Raw genomic sequence first — 23,755 nt, 5'->3', positions numbered from 1 at the left:
TAGGAATTTAGTTGTAACAATGCACCACTGACCGAATAATTGAGCACGAATGTTCAATTCCAACGTGCCAAATGCTTTCACTGCTAAAGCGAAGTAGCAGTTCTTAGTCACATTTTTTTTTTTTTTTCTATCTTCACTGAGAATCAATCCAAATGGCGAAATTTTATAAAGATAATTACAATATTAATATGGACAGTGCGCAGGTTTTGAGGAATGTTTCGCGCCAGAATTCATAATCTTGTGCCGCTGATCTGTAGTAGTGACGTCATTTACCCAAAGATATGCCGGGTCTCATTGCCTGCCACGCGCACAACTCCCGCAGGTAAGATAACCTGTCGGTGTTTCGACATCCCTTTCATTTCTCCGATATGGAAAGAGGGGTCTAATTGTGAATGTAAATAACCAGAGAACATTATTTCGAAAGCACCTTGGTCCAATCAAATGTTAACTACCTATCACATGGGAGGTGGGCGCAGGCGGGTTTGGGTAGGGTTAAGTCGGCGTATTGTGCATGTTGAAATGTCAGCTATTCAAACGCCTGTCACTCGTATCATTTGTCACACGTAGACTTTCACCTAATGTAATAGTTGAGACTTTTACCGGCCCAGGTTCTCTATAATTAACGAATGAATATTGAAGACAATACCCAGCTGTGTGCAGTTAAGTAAATCAAGGCATAAAATCAATCGCGATGGCAACGGACGTTGAAAAATTATTATATAAATTACGGGAGTTTAATCAAGACCATCTGTTACAATTTTGGGATGAAATTAGTGACGATCAAAAATTACTACTCATTCGGGATATCGAGGAACAAAATCTGAAAGAGATTTCATCCTATTTTAAAAGTGCCGTTGCATCTTTGAGCAACGATCAAGTAAAATTAGATGCCAAACTACGCCCGATACCCAGCGAAGTGAGTGCCTCACTGCAGAATTCTACATTTGCGGAAACTCAAAAATATCACGATTTGGGTCTCAGAGAAATAGCTGATGGACGTACCGCTGTACTCTTGATGGCAGGAGGACAAGGAACCCGCCTGGGTGTGAGTTATCCTAAGGGAATGTTCAACGTCGGTCTGCCATCTGGTAAGAGTTTGTTTCAATTACAAGCGGAGCGGATACGTCGGCTAGAAAATTTGGCTGAGGAAAGACATAAGAAAAAAGGTTCGATAACTTGGTACATACTGACCAGCGAGGCAACAACCAAAACCACCAGAGATTACTTCAAAGCAAACAATTATTTCGGCCTGAAAGAAGACAATGTCCTTATGTTTGAGCAGGGTATGCTGCCGTGCTTTAATTTTGACGGTAAAATAATCTTGGACGAAAAACATCGGCTTGCCAGAGCGCCAGATGGAAATGGGGGACTGTACAGGGCCTTGAAAGTACAAGGAATACTGCAAGACATGGATAAGCGGAGCATACGTTCTGTTCACGCGCATTCCGTAGATAATATTTTAGTCAAGGTAGCAGATCCCATTTTCATTGGTTATTGCTTGTCACGTTCAGCAGACTGCGGAGCCAAGGTTGTTGAAAAATCATCCCCAACTGAAGCAGTGGGAGTCGTTTGCCAGGTGGATGGTGTCTATCAGGTGGTTGAGTACAGCGAAATAACTGAGGAGACTGCGTCACTGCGCGATGAGAATGGGCGGCTTAAGTTCATTGCTGGAAATATATGCAATCATTATTTTACCAAGGATTTTCTTCAGTCTATAGCAGATGTGCATGAGTTTGAGCTAAAGCTTCATGTGGCCAAAAAGAAAATTCCATATGTCGATCAGTCTGGAGTAAGGATTGTACCTGAGAAGCCGAATGGTATTAAGATAGAAAAGTTTGTTTTCGATGTTTTTCAATTCTCTAAACAATTTGCTGTTTGGGAAGTTGCTAGGGATGAAGAATTCAGTGCTTTAAAGAACAATGACTCAGCCAAGAAGGATTGTCCCTCTACAGCACGCAATGATCTCATTGAATTGCACAAGAAGTGGTTGTTGAACAGTGGGGCTACCTTAGTAGAGGGTGATGTTGAGATATCTCCGCTTTTATCTTATGCCGGGGAAAACCTTGACGTGAAAGGAAAAATTCTCAAGGGGCCAGTTGTTTTACAATAAAAGATGAATAATACAACTTTGCAATATCTTATACGCTGGACAACTCCTGCATAATATCGAAAAAATTATAATTGATTTGAAATTTGATGACTTGGATGGCACAAAACTGTATTCAAATATTCAAAATATTTTTAAAAAGACAACGGGCCTTTGGTCTTCTAAAGACCTGCAATATTTATAAATGGCAATACTTAATTGATATATTTTGAATGTTGTTAATTGATCGGTATTAACGCGATTCGTCTCACATTCCAACATAATTGGAATATTTTATTTTATTTTATTCAAAAAAAAAATATGGTATAGGGTATTCCTAATATTAGTATTCTATAGATAAAAACTATATTTTACACATTTACATTACCTAAATGACATGACAAAAACTTCATTTCAACTGTCACCAGATTGAATGTATTATTTTTTATTTATTTTACCTCTCCACTCATTTTTAATTGACAAACAAAATTTAAGTAACACTTATTTGCACATTGTTTCTCACTACCAATCCCTCGTTCTCTTTTGCAATGGCAAACAGTTTTGAAATTAGCTTTTAGAAAAAAATTTCGTCTACCTCTTAAAAAGTAAAAAATTTTAGGAAAGTAGGCGAATTTTCGTAAACTTCCTGCCTTATTGTTAGAATGTTGCAAAGAGCACAAAGCACCAATTACTCATTGTATATGAAATTTATATACAATCAGAAGTAAACGTGAAATAATTAATAAGAATCTTACATATGATGTAAGATTTTATACTATTGCAATGTGATAAAATATTTTGAAAGATTATATAGACTTTTTTTCGTATTGTAGTTAATTAAATATGTTTTCTAGTTATAACCAAAGTATCCTCAAAATTTTCATTGTTTTGATTAGTTCGGTAGCTTTGACATCCTGAATTTACGTTTAATTAATCAACCTGTTTATTTTGAGTTTACTCATCGTCAGGGTATTTTAAATTTTGTCATCCATCAAACTACGCATGAATCAGTTTTTGCATTTATGGACTAATTCTAATGCAAATTTCTTATAGAACCTAATCGATTTGAATTCTTTTACAATTGACAATTCATGTATACACACGACATGCATATGTATATATAGTATCTACAAATCCGCAAATACTATTGCAGATGATTCAAGTAGACAGACCTTTCTTTTCCTTTTATTACAATACATACAAGCAATTCTGATACAAGCAAAATTTATCTACTAATTTGCATCTATATTTATGGAAATTAGCTTGAATGTATTGCTTACGAAGTATACAATGTACTCCCTGATATAAATTTCACAGTAATTTTCTGAATTATGACCAGGGTGGCAATAGATCAAGAAAATCGGGAACAGTTAGGAAATCGTGTATCGGGAAAAGTCAGAGAATTAGGATAAACTACGGGGAAAAACGTACTTTCTTTATAAATTATTTTCAAACTTCAACCATGCTTCGTAAATTCAGCTAAGCTAACTTTCGGAAATTACTATTCAAATTCTATGAACTGAATTGAAATGAAGCAATATTAGGTGGTTTTAAATTCAAATTTCACATAATTTCTGGATGTGTAGTAATGAAAGCTACCCAACATTACTCAAAGGCTCAAGGGAAGAGAGCAGGGAACTCTGAATTTTTTAATGGGAAAACTGAGGGAATTTTATTCGAACAAAATTTTCGCCGCCCTGTATTACTGATTAATTTATACACAGCGAATTTGTAAATCAGATTATTAATATGTATGTCAAGAAATTTATTGCCAAGTGAATTATACTGCAATAAACGCATTACATTTTCTTTCGTAAGTTACCCAAAGAGAATGGAGAGCAAATTACTGTAAATTATGAATCGCATACAAGCAATTAAAAAATTATTGTATAACAATTGGGGGTTAAAAAAAGTTTCCGCATCATAATGCTAATTTATCATTTACATTTTATGTAGATCAAAAAATTTTCTAAAGGAAAGGCGTACATATCAAAATAAAATGAGTAAATCAATTTTATGTACATCATTTTTTAATCTAAATTTAAATGAATTAATTTCAAGTTTTTTAAATAGATTCATAGTTAGAAGATATTTGTGATATCGTTTCATCTCTTGGTAAACATTCCATTGTAACTTAATGTTTCAACATGATTGTGTAAGTGTGTGTCAAATATTTTGGTTGAATCAATAATTTTTTACATTTACCTCATTACTGAAATTGCTCAAAAGCGGATTACGACTGATATTTTTGTTCCTTACAATTAGCTATCAGTTATTATACTACAGTTAAATTATAACGCACGCATTGAAAGTATCCATATAATTCTACTTACTATACCTCGTACTCACTTGAACATTATTTAACGAAAAATTTTGACTAAACACTTATACAAATATATACAAAGTACTGACAATAAACGTTTCAGTTAAATTAGGATTTTTCCGTAAATTATTCTATACTTCTATTCTAGAAGGTATGGTTGGATTAATTTTACTAATCAGATTTAGTGATTTCGATAAGAATATTGTCGAGCTATATGAACGATAATTATTAATATTTTAATTGAACCCTGCTATAGCACAACGATAATTTCAGTTTTTAAAAGTGCCGAAATATCGCGAAAAAAATACAAGTATAACCTCGCAATAACAAGATAAGTTGTGCTTGAGTGACTAGTATATTAACAATATATTGCTGTCGGTAAGAATGAATGATCTTTCCTGATACGGGCACTAGAACATCACTTTCTACTGAATGCCAAAACTACGGATTATTTAAAAAATTAAAATAAAGAGATATAATCATGATGGAATGTATGGTGGCGGGCCAATCATCTCAGAATAAATATATATTTTTACTGCAATATTCGTTTTTTATTGAAAAATAAAGCTGCATTTGGTAAAGGATTATCACTTTAGCTAGTATAATTGTATAATCATTTTTATACATGCGATCCCCAGAATAATTACAATACGTATTGGGATATTTGAATGAAAAATTGAGTGAATGAACACCAACTTGGAGATAGTATAACATCAAATTTATTGTATATAAATCGGCTTGAGTCTAATTTCTTTTTACTGATAACACGATTCAGTGATAAAATCAAAAATAATAATGAGTCAACCTTCAACTAAAACTTGATAAGATAACACTTAGTCTGTTATTGGATGTGATCAGCAATGCATATAAGTAAGAAATACGTTTGTAGTATAACTCAGGATTTTCTCTAAGTAGGATTGTCACCTTCTTCTGGAATAATTAGTTCATACTTTTCCGTTGAGCCTCCCATTTCTTTCAACTCAGCTACAAGTTCAAATAAATCTATTTTACGAGATATTACTAAAGTTCGAGCATCCTTTGGACCGTGGCTATGTGATTTAACTCCCATCTGTCTTGCAACTCTACAATATAATATAACAAAATACATCACATGAATAATTTATTGTGAGAAAAAAATATCGAATCTTTTGTTAAATCTGTTACGTACTGATGAATAACAGCTCTTTCTTCGTTCGTAAACTCTGAAGAAAATACTAGATCAGTTCTTGTATCACCATTTAAGTAGTTTCTCAATACTGTTTGGAATTTTTTCTTCATAATATTTTGGTTGAATTGCTCTGACTTCAATCCTAGCCCTTCTCTACTAACCCGTTGCGTAACCCTACAATTGTCGATTGAAGCAATAATTCAGTTAAATGATAAAAATCAATCTTCAAGCAAAGGCAAACTTACGTTACTGGGTTGACAATGCCTTGTTGAGATTTTCCAAGACCACCACCATTCCAACCCATAAGTAACATGAGTTTTCGTCCTATGTTATCATTAGATAATATATTTTCCACTGGCGAGGCATTGCTTATAGACTCAGTGCGAACTACTTTCTCAGATTCTCCATGAAATAATTTTTTTACCTACAATAAAATTTGACAAACAATTTAGACAAATGTATCATGCATCTGATTATTCCAATACTGCATAATTGACAATCGAGAACATTTTTTTTAATCGCACCTGAATAGTGTGATAGTATTTCTTCAGTATTGCCACACCAATATCTGCTGCATTTTTTTTAGCTATTTTTTTCCCTCCCCCACATGCTTCCGTCAACGTCTTAGAATTTATTTTTATTTCACACTTGCTAAAAAAAAAGAGATATAGTAGGGTTATAAATTGCACACATAAAAGTAAACGAATCTGAATACTTTAATGTTCTTTGCAAGTGAATTATAACAGGACAATAGCGTTACATGGGAAGCTATTCTGACAAACGTTTCAATATTTATGAACTCGTTGTAATGAAATACAAATTTTCTTACCAACCAGTTGAATCTTCTTTAAATATCCATTCCAAATTTTGTCCACTAGCATTTACTGCATCAGTCAGAATACTTACAGTAGATTTGTTTTCAGAGTGTTCAACCAAAACGATGTTGCCAAATGGGCCATCATTTGTAAATTGCTTATTTGCTCTCTGTTTTTGATGATTTTTAGTGGGACGAATATGATCAAATTTAATTCTTTTGTGCATCGGAAAATCAGTATTTGAGAACCTATCCTGGGCACCGACCATTTTCGATGAATTATCCGATTTATTCCCACTATTATCCGGTTTACTTATAATTAGTCCTAAAATGTGGATGAACATTAATGTATAACACATTGGAAAAAAACATGACATTGTAAGTGAACAACATTAAAATTTTTCTTTCATACATTTGGTAGGGACAGAAATGTACTTTGAGAACGATAAGTACATCAATCTGAATTTTCATAGATACTTCAGTGATTTAATTTGTGACAATAATCTCTAGCTATAGATATAAAAATATCATAAAAACTTCAATTCTACAATAACTCACAATTTTTTGATCTACCTTTGGCCTTTGCGCCAGCAGCATCGGATGCCTTGACAAAGGTTCGTTGCAATTTACTTTTTTGCTTCTCCCGATAATCTGCAGCTATTTCTTGAGATAATTCGGCTACAAGCTGCATTGTTTCTTCGGGATAGCTAAAATCATGAAATCCTGAATTTAGAACAGGAATATACAACATCTGTCAATATTATTTAAAAAATGGTAGCTACATGTAATTGGCTGTTACTGATCAAATAATCAATTCTGAGGAATATAATCAAAACATTTAACTTTCAATGTGTGTAAACAAAAAATAGGCATGCCGATGATTAGAATGTGAAAAACATGAGATCTTACTAATGACTATATTAATTTAGAAAGTTTTCTTTGTGTTCGCAGACGTACCGACACCCTAAGAATTCTATGTTTGTGAAAACCTGCGCCAGACATACAAGCTCATCCTCAGGAAAACTATCTTTGTGGGCAAGAAGGAAGCGGCGCCTCAATTCCCAGTGCTCGTCACACTCATGCTCCATTTTGTATTGTTCTACATCCCATTCCTTTTCTGATTCCATTTTCATTGGCTCTGTAGGAAGAACTTGAGAAGTAAATCTAACCTGAAATACAGAAGCGGTCGTGTTTGCAATCGGACATTAACTGTAAAATAATTTATACGAGAAAAAATAAATGTTGGATGACGCGAGCGAAATAAATTATGATCGGTTTAGAATCGGTATACTCTCGTGTGGTTCGGCCAGTATATGTGTGACCATACCGAAGCTTTGTGAAACGTCAATCGTAAAAGATAACCAAAAAATGTGAGCGTTTCATACTTCAAAAGTTTTCTGTTGAATAATAAATAACGGTAACTGAAAATAAAAAATCAGTACAGATCAATAAAAAATTACTACATGTACAAGTTAAACCCTCTGAAGGGAATAAGTAAGATTACGTATACATACGTATGCTGTATGTATTGTATTTGTGAATAGTGATTTATCGTATGCATTAACAAGCTTCGGCCCCGTTTACACCAAGCTTGCACGACTCGCGAATACGTCAAACGCGTATTCATTTCGGGATAGTAATCCTGATTGGTGGTTCCGCCAGCCAGTGATTGTGTGACATGCAGCCGCCACTTTTCGCTACAGCGGCGTTTGCCATCACAATTTGAAGGCATGTAATCATATATCATATCACGGATGCATTACGACAAGTTAAATTCAATATTTTGGCAAAATGGAGTGAAATTTCTTTGTAATCATTCACGATAGGCAACCAAAAGTGAGTCAAATACCTGGTGAATGGGAATTATAATATATGCAATGATTTCTCCACATACATATACATATATACATATATTATGGTGATATGGTGCGCCGACCAAAATAACCAGTATTGGTGGATCGCAATTAGACTTCGACGATCTCTTACATCAAAATAAAGACCGAAAGCTCGCTGCACCGAAAGGAAATTTTTACAATTTTCGGTTTTGAGTCAACGCGAGTTTACGACGCATTTGGGCGTCGAGGTGTAGACCAATGACTAGAGCGTTTAACTAGAAAACTTCACCTTCCTGAAAACCTAACGGAGAATCCCATTGGGTGAAACGCGATGCCTGAAGTGGTGTGGATTTTCAACAATATTTATACCAGGCTTCATTTATTTAAAAAAATAAAATCCGCGAAAGGGGGGGTAATGCAATTTACGAGATAAACAAAAATGTATCGGCGTCATTGGGGCGATCGACAGTCGGGCATCGTTGACGATACATAATTGGGTCATCGAGTATGTGGCTGTAAGCTACGTGGTCTTTCCCGTAGGATATATCTCGATCGTATATGTCGGAGAGAACGTTCGGAGGGCAAGCGGCAGCCTCGGGCAGATTGTAAAAGCACTCGAAATCTCTACGGTATATAAAAAATCGTAGACCAAGCTAGGCCTGGCTGGGGCGACGATAGTGCTCTCTGTAGGCGTCTGGCCATGCGGTTAATGCGTGTGATTTCCAATTTCCGTTATCCTATTTTACCGACCAATGGCGTAGTGAACTCCGAGGAATCTACATCCTTTCGAAAAATAGAGGCTTCTGATTGGCTGGCGGATCTATTGCCTCGCAAAATGATAGTGGGGATGTAAGAACATGGCTGCAACGCAAGCCGAAAGCCAACAAAACGATGTGCATAGTGAAGTGAAATGTATTCAAAAACATTCTCAACTTGGGGTAAATAGCAGCGTAAAGGAATTCAATACCAATGATGAAGTATCCTGTAATGCGGTGCTTAAATATGTGAATCGCGGTGGGCCAAATAATCCCAGTTTAGCGGAGATGAGTCAATACCGCGAGGACATTAGTGGACACCCTACTGCTGCTGGTGCCGTGTATAGTAGTGAACAAAATATCGGTGGTAAATCGACGAAAGAGGGATCGCTTGGGGGTGATCACACCTCGAAAGGTGAAACACTTGACACAAGTCATCCGCATGGTTTTGTTGGGAACACCTTGGGCGGTAGTGGGGGAAGGGAGTATAACAGTGATGAGTATTCTAGTAAACAATCTGTCAGTGAAGGGAGCACAGGACATTCAGTGAGTCAATGTGAATCTTCTGATGAACATTACCTCGTCTCTAAAATGGAGTCACCGCGCCTCTCTCACTCTAATCCCCCTGTGTCTGCTGGATTCCCGGGGCAATCCCCAAGATTTTTATCCGGTCAAAGTATATCCCAAGCCACCGGCCCTACGCCTACGCTTAACCAATTGCTTCAAGCATCGAGCCCCGTTCATCGGTTTCACTCCAACTATCCAGGCATGGGGGCAGAGCCGTACCAGCAACCGTGGCCCATGCAGCGTCCACCTGTCGTACCGCCGGTTTACCCGCAGCCAGGACAACGCCCCCCGCAAACTGTGAGTAGAATGAAACTGCGCTTTTCCCTCCATTCGTCGCTATCATGCAATGAGTATTTTCAGCGCACGAGTTTGTAGGGACGACTACACGGGTCTCTGGAATCACTGCTCTGTGGGGTAACGTGAACCAGTGAAATTTCTCCAAATTGTCGTGTCCAAGCTCAAGGGTGTTGAGCTACTAGAAAAACGTGGAGTACCCGAGAAGCTCTATTGCTTCTTTCACGGCAATACCATATCAAAATTCTGTGACGACGTATCCTGCAATTTGGCATTAAAGTAAAGATTGCGTTTGCTAAAATCTTTCAGACTAATTTCATCTTTTTTATAACCTTGTCTTGGGCCTACGGTCTTAAGATTACGGCTGTACAATTCGACATGAATGAAAGCTTTTTCATAAAGAGAAAATATAGCCAAAATGTTTATTTCCCACATTTCATGACTAAAAATACAGGGCTTTCTGTTCGTTAAATGAGAAAATCTTCAGAATATCAGTGATTCCGAGTCACGAATACTGAATCTAAATCAAGGAGTTGCTCATAACGAATAGCGAGCAAGGATTTTTTATGATTGCATATTCTGTGATAGTTATATAACTAATATTTTTAAGCATAACTATCTAAACATGTTAGACAGCAACTTAGGTTAAGGTTTCAGGACTTTGCGTATGCGACTGTTCGTGCTTTCCGATAGCGGGATATTAGATCCGTTGCTTTGAAACTGTGGCTACGGGGACTTTGTGGCAAAATTTCGAGTTGTATGAAATAAATTTAGCAAAGAATTTCCTTGTGACATATATCGATAATTTAGCAAGCATTGGTAATAATCTAATTCAGTTTAGAAGTAATGAGGTATCAAATATTATACATTACAGATATGAAATTATGTAGTATTCACTGAGCTTTATCATATTACGTGTAAATGAATAATTATACATACAAAATGGAAATCTATGGCCTTGTCAGGCTATTTTCAGTCAGCTGTTATTTCAAATTTGGGATACGCAATAATAATTAATATCTATGTGCATAAGGCATAATGTTTCAAGTAAATAGTACGTGTAATACAAGTAGAACAAATTCCCCGAGGTTTCACATTATTGTTAGGTCAACCTGTACGTCAGAGTTCATGAATTTCAAATGCTATAAATCCTTGATGTGAAACTTTTTTTTGTTTGGGAATTGATTATTCGTATATCAAGAAATCAATACCATCAGTAATTCGTAAAATGCACAAAATTAGTCTTTTGTAAACCTCTGCTCAGTAAGATCTAATCTCACATAATTGACCACAGGTTAAGTTCAATAATTAAACATTCATCGTACCACCCAGGCAGATCATATTTCAATTTTTCTTCAATATTCCCAGTGATTGAAAGATTGCACAAAAGCTTGCAGCATATATCTTGGGATAGAAACTAATGTCGACAATCTTTTCAGGGTTCACCAAGGTTACATCCTGGCCCGGGGGGACCAAGGTCCCCAACACCCATGTCATATCCACCCTACACCCAACGCTACTCATCGACATCCCGACCTCATGTACCGTACAGTCACCATCAGGTAAGCAAAAATAATTTACCAAGCTTTATGTACTGCAAAAGTGAACTGCTGTACCATCGTCATGTATTCTTTAAAGAGAAGAATAAAGATCATGCTGAAGTTAATAGCGTTACCATAATGACTTATGCTGAGGAAAAACCGTTATTTTGTGACTTTGGAAATGATTGAAATCAGTAAACCATAATAAATCAAGACATAGGCTTATATTCCGAAATCTTAGTTCCTTCAGTCGTTGTAAAAATAAGAAAATACTAATGTTTTTCCCAATGTTTCGTTGCGATAACGTTACTAACTTCAACCTCGTGCACAATTACATAGCTATGTACAAGTCCTAGAATCTGACTGTTGACTGAACCTATTATTAGTGTGAGTTTTATGAAGTTACATGTATAGTAGCTCTCAACATCTTTTTGAGCACAAATACCCTGATAAAACCTTAATTGAAACAAAAAATGTCTAGTAGAATAGGAGAAATGCAAAAAAAAAAACTTAGGAGAGAATCAGATAAGATCGTTAAAGTTGTAATCTTAGAATTGACTGTGCATGTTTCTTAAACATGAATATTAACAAAAAAGATTTGTGTACATCTAACATGAAATACTATTACGTTTGTTCATATCCTCACAAGTTAATAGACTCGAAAATTGGAGAAAATTCCTGATCATTTTCTGAGATAATTTATGTATGTAGCAGAACAAATTGAACAATATTTTCATTTTGATATAACAATTCAATACTTGGAAAGTGTATGAACGGGTGATACTGCTTTTGGAATCACATTTGTATTACATTAAAGAATATGAAAATTGTTTAAATCATCGGTATATGGATTTTAAAGTCGCAAGATTCAGTATTATTTACATTGTAGCGCAGCTTGTAGCAAGATTTTTGCGATCAAAAATAAAACCAATTGATTCATCGAATTTTTTCAACTTTTCAAATATATAGCTATAGTTGGTTGTGTTTGTTCTGTTGCATACCAATATTATTGACCGAATTTACAATATTTAACTTGGAAATGAATTTATAACATTATAATTTGGAGAATATACAAGTAATGGATGTCATTTACACTCATAGCAAATTGAGTAACAGATCTAAATTATGGTAAGAAACGAACCGCAATAGTCAATTATCAAAATATCTTTTTCCCATTGTTTTTGATACATGTAGCTTGCTGCTTATTTGATTACCTAATTATTTGTCCTTTTTCTTATTGATTGTAGCGACACAAGCTTTCGGTAGAAATGGTAGTTAATTATAACACCGTGGAGGAGTTTGATTTTTCCATGTTCTATCATGTTTTAGTTGAACTCGTATGGAGCACAAAGCGGACATCCGCCTAGTATGTATTCAGAACAAAGAGGATGGAATCAGGGTGGACCCACTAATCCACCGCAGATGCCACCAAACCAAGTAAATCCAGCAAGTCAGTCTCCGCAGAGGGCATTGTCACAGTCTCCAGCACCACCACCAGCTGCATCGCCGCAACCTCAACCTCCAAATCAGTCACAGGTTAGTTTGCATTACCATAAGAAACTGTAGAGGCCATTCCCCCTCACAGCAACTTTGATTAATTATTACTTGAGTTGCAAAGCGTGCATTTATTTCATCTTCTACTGTACTGGCTGAAGTGTTACTTTGCAATGAGACTTTAATGATTCCACATTGTTAAGCATACATGTTTATCTATTTTTTAATAGCTGTCCTACCGATTGCACATGATTATCAGAACATAGGAATTGTTGCATACACATGCATAAGTAGCAATAATCAATTTTTTTTTTTTCTCTCTATACTAACACCATAAAGTAATTGCACGCTATTTACTCTGGCATAAATTTTTTAGTACAGAACTTGTCGTAAAACTATGATTGAAGGCACATAAATTTCATTTTTCAATGTTAGGGCATATTCACTGCACTATTCACTGGTCACTTTAATTAATACATGTATATGCTGCCACCCAGTCGCGATAGTGCCAAATTTAGAAAGTTGAAAACATGACTTACTTCTGCTTATCAAGTGAAAAATTTGCACATAATAGGGTATAGATTAGTTTGTTAAGAATAGAGAGTACTTTTACATGTACTGGGTGTCATAAAATATTCGTTCTCAACCTTTTTTTACAATCGAGTTAGCTGACTGAAAAGAAGCAGGACTCAATAAGATTAGAGAAGTTGTACAAATTATGGTCCACAAATGAAATGAGATTAAAAGGATCCAAAAACTATCCTGGTCAGTACCTTAAATACCACATGAAATTTTCTTCTTGTCAAGCTTCAGACTCACATAATTATGTTTCAAAGCTGAGAATACTGGTACTTATTCTGACTCTAAATTAATAATTGGTAGGTTTAAAAAGTTCAGTTGAAAATTAATACTTATGACTTACTGAGTTTGTATGAAATGTAAGAAGAAAATAAATGATCTTTATGGCATTTGCCAGAATGCATCCCAGTCATTTGTTATAAAATAAATAGTGTAGTTTTAAACTAAAACATTTATAAAACGACTACTATGATCATCATAGACTAGCTGATTATGTCACACATTTAGTACCGTAAATGCTCACCTAGTTTGGTTCCCAATGTTTATATTCATCGTTGAACACACTCTTACAGAACCATGTACTGTGCAAACACTAGACAAATCCATCACCAATATTCTAATATGTTCAATCTATCGTTTTAGTTGCTAACTAGATTAACAAAGACAATTATCCAAAGTTGTAGGCCGAGTCATTTCTCTTCTCAAAGTTTCTAAGAACTTCTTCATTATTATAATTATCACTTAATTTAACAAATTTTTCGCCAGAAAAGAATAATGTTACATTCGAATTGACAATTCAACAGATCACATGTTAACAAAAATGACAGCACGGATACAAAAGCAAAACAAAAGAATTGTACAGAAACGTTATTTCCTAACTATTAGCTTACCATTAACGAAATTAAATTAAATATCAATACAAATGTTGCAACATTATCTATAACATTCGAATACAGCTTCTGATTAATTTAATTATAATTAACATGTATCATTTATGTTACAGAGTTTTCATAATATGCAGCAACGATCCACCACACCAAACGCGCAAGGGATTGATGCTAGCGTGAGTAAAAATTTAATTTTTGACTTGTAATAATGTAATATTTTATTTGCAGATATCTAATATTGTCATATCAAACTTCATAAATACGCATAAACTTTCTGCTCTGGTTTCTATGCTCGATTAAAAAGTACTCGCACATTTTTTGATTTTCCGTATCTTTGTATCTAACAATGAAATACATAGGTATATCAACTTCTTTATTAGCGTATTTCTGCTACAAATTGATTAGTTACAAGTATCATATCAACCACCTGCAAATAAAAACAAAATTTACAATACTAAACTTATGACTTTCCAAAGTAACATTAGGCAACAAGTAAATATTGGGTTAGGAATTTACTTGCAGTACTTACTAAAATCAATGAACTGTCTTATTTCATATATTACTTTTCTTCGTAATTAACACATTAATGGCACGGAATGTCCATCTTTATATTATCGTCAAAGTGAATTTAATTATTGTAAAATACGAGTCTGATAAAATCCTTAAAATTTTGCTGCAGGATAAACATTTTTCTGTAAAGGATTCTCAACATTATAATTCTCCCATTCAAGCAGTACATTTTGTGACCATTCAAACTACCAAGAATCATGGGTGATTACAAATTCTTGGTATAGAACTAGAAACGTTCTCGTCCCTCTTGTTATTGAGCCATCATCTTGCTCACTGTTGTTTTTAGCTCAGAAATTATTTCTGACAGGAAGTCATTGTAATATTATACTGTGCTTTAGTCAATTAGACGGATCCTACTTTTCGAAAAATCACTCAGAAACTAAGTGTAATAATGCTTGAAAAATAACTGTTTAGTCATGACACCATCACTGTTGCTCAGTGTTGAATTTCACGCCAATCATAGAAATCGTCAATTTTGTGTATTTTGGAATCTATGAATTGCATTAACTGCATTAAATTATAAATCAAATAATTTTCAATTAGAATTAATACATTGGAATTTTTAGGAACAGTTGATTTCTTTTCAAATTTCTAAGCTATATGCAAGTCTAATAGACTGTCTACAGATACCGAGTCTAATAAACGACTAGAAATTGCTCTCGGTTTGATACTAGCTATTCGCTGATATTGTGATCCTATGGTAACTTTATTGAGTATCTTGCGTAGATACACAGGTATAATTTCCAATTTCGAAGCATTGAGAATAGATTTGAAATCATTCTAATGAAGATAACAATTTCTGCAAGTAGTTGCAAAACCTATAGTTTATACTAGTAGCATATTGTAACAGTGGTTTCAGATTTATTTGCTTCAAATTCAGTTGCACCATTGTTTAATAAAATTGATGGTTTATCAGAATTCAATATAGGTATAACCATACGTGCGTGTATGTATTACCTATATGTTAACCTATGTATATTAAGAATATCCAATTACACATTTACCATATACTACGGTATATTGAGAAAAAAAAATTAGTCTTATGTGTTGTGCAAATTATCGTAGTCTATATCAAACATAGATTGTTGCTGTCCAGGGAATAGACAACTGACATAAGATTAATTCTGTTGAAAACTATTCTTCTCTTGATAGTGTTCAATGACTTTACATCAGCTTTATTACCCTCAGTATCTTGTTTGTCGTATTTGAACAGTAAGTTCCCATGAATATACTATTGATTATAATTAAAAAATATCTTAGAAAGACTGAATCAATTTCCTCGTAATGTTTGCATTTTGTTTAATTGGTTCGTATCAATAATTTGCATTACTGATATGTGTTGTTTAAAATGTGTTTCAAGTAATACGTAATTTCGTTAATTCTTCGGTGTAATAATACCTGTTATCGGTAGGATTAAAAAAACTTTCGAATCATTGGTTTTTAGAAGAATGTTTCGCGTCGTTTCAAACTTGCGTTTGCACGGATGCGCTCGCCTGTTTTCCGCGGGATTTCAAATCCCAACGAATATGTTGATAAAAAATAAATTCCTCGCTACTTACGCTCCAATACGCGCGTCATGTTTTAAATTACGCGACACGCGCAAGCGCAAACGCTAGCGCACCTTTATCGCGTGCACGCCATGCGTACGTCACGCATACATGGGTCGCTTATAACTCCCGCCTAATGCCCTATCCGCATCGTCAATATATGACACATACATTTATATATTTATGCTTATATACCGTGTGTATGGGAAAAAATCCCATGAATGTATACACACCGTACACATTTTCTGTGTGAGAAAAAAAGTTCCCTCTCCCCCAAAATTACCTTTAACCATTTTGAAATGTACGTATACGCGAACGTATTACGTATGTGGTGATTTCAATAATGGTGTGCTCTACGTATAAAAGTTTCGCCATGCTCGTCGCAGTATAAACGCGAACGTGTGTATGAGCATTGGCTAATCTACGGTGCCTATGGCTAAGCGAGGACGTCATCCGCTACCTGCCACACTGCAATATTAAAGAACTCGGATTTTTCAGCGCATGGTTTCGGGAGAACGTAATTCCTTCATCTTCCCCCTCTCACTGCTCCCTCTCTTCTTTCTTTTCTTTCCTATTTCTTGTTCTTCCTCTATTTACTCTTTTGTTTCTCCTTTCTTTTATGCAGAGTGATAGCCCGATAACAGAATTGTATTTTGCTGCCGCATTTATCAGTATTCACACATGTGCCGAGCGCACATACGCAATGCGTATACTTATATACGCATACACGCAATTGCGATATCGTTACGTAATACTATTAATCAAATCGTGCCAATTGTACGACACCTAGGGGCATACGCCGCTACAACGCTAAATACTTGGGGGGAAAAAAACTGTTTGAAAAATAAAGATAAATGGCAAAGACATGGACGCTTTGGGCAGTTCTGGTTTCCAGATTTTACATTTTTTTTCTCTTTTTGTTGAAAATAGGCATTTAGTCGTTCGATCAGAGCTAGTGCTGCGCGGCTGCCGGAGCCCCAGATATTTGCGCCGTCCTTCCTCCCCGCACCGCAGGCAAGCTGGCTCATACGGGTCGGTCGGTCGGTTGGTTGGTCGAATGGTCGGGACTCGGGTGGCTGGCTGGCTCGCTCGGCTCGCTCGGCGCTCTCAGCTTTCATGTTGGATGGTACCCCTCGGTGTGTTCCACGGTACGGGACGCGAACGGTTCGGATTCTCGGGGCCGTTCGTTCCAATGAGCGATTTACTTTTTCCTCTCTCATCCTTCTCTTTCTCCGACTCTTCATCACTCTCCTTTTGTTTTTCCCCTGATATTTCTACACTGTTTTTCTTCATTATTCTTTATTTTTAGTTTTATGTAGCGCGGTACGACATTTCTGCTGGGACCGACTCGGAAAACCTGAATCGGCAATTTTTCTCGTTATATTCTTTTTTCTTGCTTTGGAATTCAAATCAGCCGCGGATGCTTGCCTTGTCATTTAACTAAATTTAATAAAACTTTGTTTCGCTGATGCCTACTCGGTCGGACCTCGCTGTGCATACATCCAGCATGCATATACATGATGTATGTTGTACCTTGCTGCTGCACGGCAAATTAAAAATTCTGTAATATTCCTCGATGCCATTCAATCGATCGTCTACGTGGTCTATCTAGAATGCATTCGTATAATATACCAAGTGTATACATATTAACACACACCCGTGCGCGAGCGCATATATATATGTGTGTGTGTGTGTGTGTATATATATATATATATATATATGCATGTATACACGCACATGCACATATAACCAGACAACAATTAATTTTTTTTCACCGCAAGGGAAATAATTTTCACCTGCGCATTTTATAAAATGGATAGATTCGAGAATGACTTTGCTGCTTGACGCGATGTTGCGAAGCCTCTCCGAAAGCTGATAAGTATACTAGACAAAAAGTAATATACTGCTGATGTCGCAAGAAATGTATTTCAACGGCAACAACTGGCAGTGTTCAAACTGGGCGAAGTAATTTGAAGTAAAAAATAAAAATAATCTTCACAATATGACGTCCTATTACTTCCCAGAAAATGAAATGCCAAATATGCCTGTGAAATTTTAATCGAAAATATCAGGTACAGAACTCGCGTGTCGCGGTTATATTTTTATATTATCCATAAAAAAAATAAAAAAATGCGAACAATCCTACACGCATATGCCTTTGCTTTGGATGTATGTACACTCATACATGCCTAGCCGTATAGCATTATTCTCTCCTCTTTTTTTTTTTCTCCCCCTTCGTAACTACCCTAAGATCATCGGCATGCTGCTGCGAGGTGGGGCGTCGGGCGGGGCGGGAGGGGGGCGATAGGCTGATTTAAAAAAATGAGTCGGATAGGTGGCGTACGAACAGTACGTATTTCAGAACTTCTGGAACACACGGGTTTTCGTGCGGTAAAGCCGAAGCGACGGCGTAAGCAGCCGAGTATTCACGATCGACCAACGAGCTAGCAGCTAGCGGTGATGCTGCTTCGAACGAACCGCGCCACGATCAACGCACCGCCCTCGTACGAACAGGGACGACAGGACTGGAACCGTGTCCATCGGTGAACGACTTGATTTCGTCTAGCGACTAGTGCCGGTTTCACCAGTTTTTGGCGTTATTTTTCGCCATATTCGTTGATGCTGGATTGTGTAAATCGTCGTGTTATTCGTATGGTGCGGATGAACGGGGAATTTTTTGAAAGCGGACTTACATAAGTGAATTAAAGGGGCATTAAGTATGTCTACTACCGTGCAGTTCAACGTGGTGGTGGGCATCGGGGCGACGGTAGAGTTGCTGAATTGCAGGCTCGTCGTTGAACTCCTTGCATTAATATCAAAATCTAGATGAGGTATAAATCATATTCGAAAGGATAAGGGAATATTCATAACAATGTTTCACCTTAAATTTATTATTTTAATGGACGTGATCGTCGGTGGTGGGCGTTGTTGTAGTAGGCGCTCCTGTTATTGGAACAACTTGTGTTTATAATGTGTGTTACACTACGAGGATACCGGCGACTACGGTGATATATTATTCCTTATCCTTATGTGTCGTGTGTGGATCAAACTGTTTACACCGCATTTCAATTGGATTTAGTGCCGTGCGCGAATCTTTCTTAATCGAGAAATATTAAACCCTGTTTTCCCATATCCCCCGTTCTACGTCGGTACATTTTTTCGGCATATGATGGTGGTAAAATACTTAACGTAGTGTGCAAAAAGAGAGTTTAGTGACGGGAAAAGGATGTGTCGACTTGGTTCTTCGGATAATATTTTATTCAGGATTGGATATTTACCGCAACCACCGGGTCGTCGTCGTCTGCCGTCGCTGTTTCGTGCCGCTGATTAATTACGGTATGTTGGTAGGAATTGGCGGACGGGGAAAAAAACGGGGGGCAAAAGTGAGTAGGAAATTGACGAAGAAAAGGGCGAGAGAAAATTATTATACGTGTGCATACATATACGCATATATTAACGATAAGCCACGTTCATTCGATGTGTTAAAAACTCTCTTCAGAGAATATCGAGGAACGAGACACCATTTTTAATTCGTCAGCAACTTGTTTTGCACAGGAAATTCATTGCAGTTTTTTCACTATTTATACACCATCAGATTTACCAAGAGTATTTATTACATCGCAGTTGACTAACAATTTCGTATTAGACAATACGGCGAAGTATGTTCTATCAAATAATACAGTGTTCTCGTTGCTCAAATGATATACGAATCGTCGTACTCTTACTTGTTTTGTACGTTGTGACGCGACACGACGGTACATGTATTGAGAAATTTTACTGTGCTTTTGAATTGTACACATTAAGTTACATGTACCCATGTCATTTTTATATTACATTTTTGTTTTTTTATTTTCTTTACTAGGTTTTTACTACCTTACGCGAATGGAAAACTATTTTCACTTTTCCGCTACGGAAGCGGCACCGCGAGTCCCATTGTATTTCACAGAAATACTCAAATTTTTACCAAGTACGCATATTAATTTAAACATTTAATACCCCAAAACGATCTATCACGTTTTATTATAGTTTTTATAAAATTAGTGTGAGTTGATACTACACATATGTCTGCTAAATACATTTTTGTTCCGCTTCTTAAGTCAGATAGACGTTTAAAAATTACGTTATACTGTCATATTATTTTATTGAACCAGCATTTTTCATGGAAAAAAAAACAGATTTCAATCTTTCATTTGAAACTATGAATAACACCCTGAACAGCATAGAGAACACGAAAAATTCCGGTTACTGAATGGTGGTAAACAAAAAAAAATTGTGCCATAACAGAATTGGCATTTTCTTCTTCCCTGTATATTTTTGTATCTACTATATGAGCAGGATCAATGTGTGTTGCAAGAAATGCTGTCCAGAATTGTATAAATTCTTATTCGTAAATTAAATTGTTACCAAGAATACCTTGTTTATTAAAAATTTCCTGCAAACGTATGTCACAAAAATATAATTTAGTCCACCTGGTTGTGGCCAATGTAAATTCAAATCAAGACAGGCAAAGAATTGGTTAAGTATCTTGATAAAAATTAAAAATTATATTCAATGTTTATGTATAAAATTATAAACCAATCTAACGATATTGTGTACAATATCTTGTCAATTCATTCGTTTAAATCCTTTAATCAATATTCTGCCAGAATATACCATTAACTTTTATTTCCACTGATGATTATTGCGCTCAAGATTTTCTTATGAATAGTTTATATTTTTTGTCAAACACATTGAGTTCTGGTGTATTGTTAAACACCTGTTGAGTATCTTGGGAGATCACAGCAGACTTTTTTACATGAACATACTTCATTCATAATCTTCTCTCTAGAAAAATAGTATCAGCTTTTCCTCAATCAGATCAAATTCTAGCTGTAGGAAATCGTTGTAATTTCCTTCCATTCCGAATTTTATCATACATCAGCAAAATATTCATTTAAAAATGAATGTACAAACTAGAACAGAGTAGACACAAAGAAGATCAAAATCAGTCAAATATAAAGATGTCGTTTTAGATATGAATAATTTGAACAATAATACTACAAAGATATATTGATTTATCAAATGTCAAAGGGTTTGCTTTATACTCTATTCATTTACTTCATCACAAGTGCATATGCGTATGTTATTGAAGGAAGTCAAATAAGGAAAAATCTTGGAATACATACACTAGTTGAATTTTGAAAAAATATTCGAGTTGCTTTAATCTGTTATATAATCTGTTCCTACTTGCTTATAATTTTATTTCATTCATTTATTTTGCAGTTACGTGTGCTTTTGTCATTTAGGTGAACGAATCATTGCAAGCACGTCAAATTAAATCTTATACAAGTGCAAAGCTAGAGATACGTTACTTAAGTTCAGCGCAAGTTTCATGATAAAAATGATTTGATGTATGGAAATATGTTGCTACGGGTTTTGTGTGACGCAATTCAAAATAATACACATTACACGTGTGTACAACAAGACGACATGTGTAGATTCTATCTTTATCAATCGTCACTTCACCAACACGTGTTATTCATTCATAATTACACAGATGTGTGTAGGCATGTTTGTGCATCAAGTATGTTCTCCACTTCTGGTGATAAATTCAGATTCTGATACACAAATGATACATCATAAGATGGCATAATTTATTATTCTCTCTCAGGGCATTATATCATACGTAGATAATCTCCCACAGGCCGATGTTTGTATTAATTAAACCAACAGTAGAATAAGTACGATATAAATAAAAAAAGACTTCCGAACGTGAATATCTATTTATACACCATAAATTCTTTTAACGTAATATTGAGACGTTACATACGAGAATAAAGTCAACAACCTAAAGAAGTTCAAATTTAGAAATAATCTCTTCTAGTTGGCAAGCATTCAAAAGAATTTCTCTTTCGGTTCCATTATTGAAGTTCTTTTTATTATTAAACTTGAAAAAGCCATTTCTAGCAGATGTTCACAGAACTATGGCACAGAAATGGGTTTTTGTCACTAGTAGAATAATTATCAGGTATAGGTGATTAATGGACGTGATTGAAAGAAATGTAAACAGAAAACACGCATTTTTTTATTTAGTCAATCCTCTTTTCTTTTATATTATCTAGCAAACTTAATGACTCATTGAACTTACGACATTACACAACAATCCGTATTTATTTTAACATCTATTTTGTTTTGTCACTAGTATCATCCTGTTTTAAATGAATATACAATCAATTCAACGTACAAATTCCTACATTGTGTCATCCTACAATGGCCATTATAGCAGAGGGGTTTGCATTTATATGTGAAATGAGAATTCCAAGCTATGGTTTTCTTACGCTTCCGCCCATTTATGGACCTGTAGTACCAATACATCACTTTGACCAAGGAGCTAGTTTTTATCAAGGACTTGTGTAATTGTCGTAAAAACAACTCACTCAAGTTGTAGCGAGTGTGTGTGTGTACAGGGATGTACAGAGATGTGGAGGTTAAAAATCACAGGCGAAGCTGTGTGTGTGGATAAATGATATAGATACAGTTTTGGCATTGAAAGATACACTGCACATTGTTGTGCGACATATGGCAAGTTACATTTGTGTGCTTTTCAGTCAGAATTAATCAAGATGTTTGGTATCCCTGGTATTTGTTTACTTACAATCATAGTGTACACAATCGTTAATAGTAGTGGTTCATATAATCAAATATTATTCTTCAAAGCTGGTGTAGTAAAATAAATACATTATTATGCAGTGTCAATATCCAAGTATGTTCATATTTATTTTACTAAGGAGTCAAAGTTATCAGACTCAAGATGCTTAACAAGTCATCATTGATTTTCATTTATAGTTGTTTTTCTATTATCAATAAGGAATATACGAGTTCATTTTGCTGCAAACTTTTCAAATGGTTGTAGTTTTGAAGCAACAAACTCAAATTTTCTGCTTTTAATACAGATTCTACTGCATACCTATTCTCATGTGTAATTATGCTAAAGCAAAATTCGAAATTCAAGACAAACTTTTAGATCTTAGCAGGGTTTTTCCCGAGTTTGTATTCGTATTTTTATTTTTCCATTTTATTCATGGAAATACAAGCAAACTAATTGGGGGGGGGGGGGGGGGGGGGGGGATTAGAAATTTAATTCAACAAATTGAAAGAACAAGAAAAAGACTGCCAAAGAACAAAAGCCGTGGGGATTTGCAAGTTATGTTCCAATCCCAATAGTGAATTTTTTTCATGACAATCTTTGTTGTTCCTCCTTTTTCTGTTTTACTTGAACTTGCTTGTTTTCAATTATTTCTGTTTTACCGGAAACC

General features: G+C 35.4%; 3 protein-coding genes across 8 annotated transcripts in view; 2 read left to right on the top strand and 1 right to left on the bottom strand.

Moving 5' to 3' along the window:
• Nucleotides 1-321: 321 nt before the first annotated feature.
• LOC124303143 (UDP-N-acetylhexosamine pyrophosphorylase) lies at nt 322-4,950 on the top strand. Its single transcript, XM_046760018.1, has one exon. The coding sequence runs from the start codon at nt 692-694 to the stop codon at nt 2,108-2,110; it is 1,419 nt and encodes a 472-aa protein (XP_046615974.1). The 5' UTR covers nt 322-691; the 3' UTR covers nt 2,111-4,950.
• Nucleotides 3,114-7,524, bottom strand: LOC124303144 (NF-kappa-B-repressing factor). Its single transcript, XM_046760019.1, has 7 exons — nt 7,349-7,524; nt 6,965-7,098; nt 6,407-6,716; nt 6,102-6,228; nt 5,823-6,001; nt 5,578-5,751; nt 3,114-5,491 (listed from the first exon to the last, which is right to left on the bottom strand). Exons 1-7 carry the CDS (start codon nt 7,522-7,524, stop codon nt 5,317-5,319), a joined length of 1,275 nt encoding a protein of 424 aa, XP_046615975.1. The 3' UTR covers nt 3,114-5,316.
• A 1,427-nt stretch (nt 7,525-8,951) lies between these two features.
• The window catches only part of LOC124303139 (trithorax group protein osa), a 30,349-nt gene continuing 15,545 nt past the window's right edge, over nt 8,952-23,755 (top strand). Inside the window, exons 1-4 of one of the 6 annotated variants that reach the window (XM_046760008.1) lie at nt 8,952-9,845; nt 11,282-11,404; nt 12,713-12,919; nt 14,460-14,519. In XM_046760008.1, the coding sequence (XP_046615964.1) occupies nt 9,084-9,845; nt 11,282-11,404; nt 12,713-12,919; nt 14,460-14,519 (1,152 nt within the window). In that variant the 5' untranslated portion in view covers nt 8,952-9,083. Of the gene's footprint in view, nt 9,846-11,281; nt 11,405-12,712; nt 12,920-14,459; nt 14,520-18,924; nt 19,797-23,755 lie in introns of those variants that run through there. The other 5 variants (XM_046760005.1, XM_046760004.1, XM_046760007.1 and 2 more) reach the window with 5 other exon arrangements.

This window comes from Neodiprion virginianus, chromosome 4, assembly GCF_021901495.1.
Source record: "Neodiprion virginianus isolate iyNeoVirg1 chromosome 4, iyNeoVirg1.1, whole genome shotgun sequence".
In the NCBI taxonomy this organism is placed as follows: domain Eukaryota; kingdom Metazoa; phylum Arthropoda; class Insecta; order Hymenoptera; family Diprionidae; genus Neodiprion; species Neodiprion virginianus.
The sequence above is the reverse complement of the archived record's forward strand: the minus strand, read 5'-3'. Positions and strand labels throughout refer to the sequence as shown.

What these genes read in the sequence shown, in the direction of transcription:
- LOC124303143 (XM_046760018.1), top strand. Translation starts at nt 692, where the DNA reads ATGGCAACGGACGTTGAAAAATTATTATATAAATTACGGGAGTTTAAT.
- LOC124303144 (XM_046760019.1), bottom strand. Translation starts at nt 7,524, where the DNA reads ATGAAAATGGAATCAGAAAAGGAATGGGATGTAGAACAATACAAAATG. An exon ending in AAAGAAGATTCAACTGGTTG is followed by an intron (nt 6,229 to 6,406) that starts GTAAGAAAATTT and finishes CTTTTTTTTTAG; the next exon opens with CAAGTGTGAAATAAAAATAA. An exon ending in GGCATTGTCAACCCAGTAAC is followed by an intron (nt 5,752 to 5,822) that starts GTAAGTTTGCCT and finishes CGACAATTGTAG; the next exon opens with GGTTACGCAACGGGTTAGTA.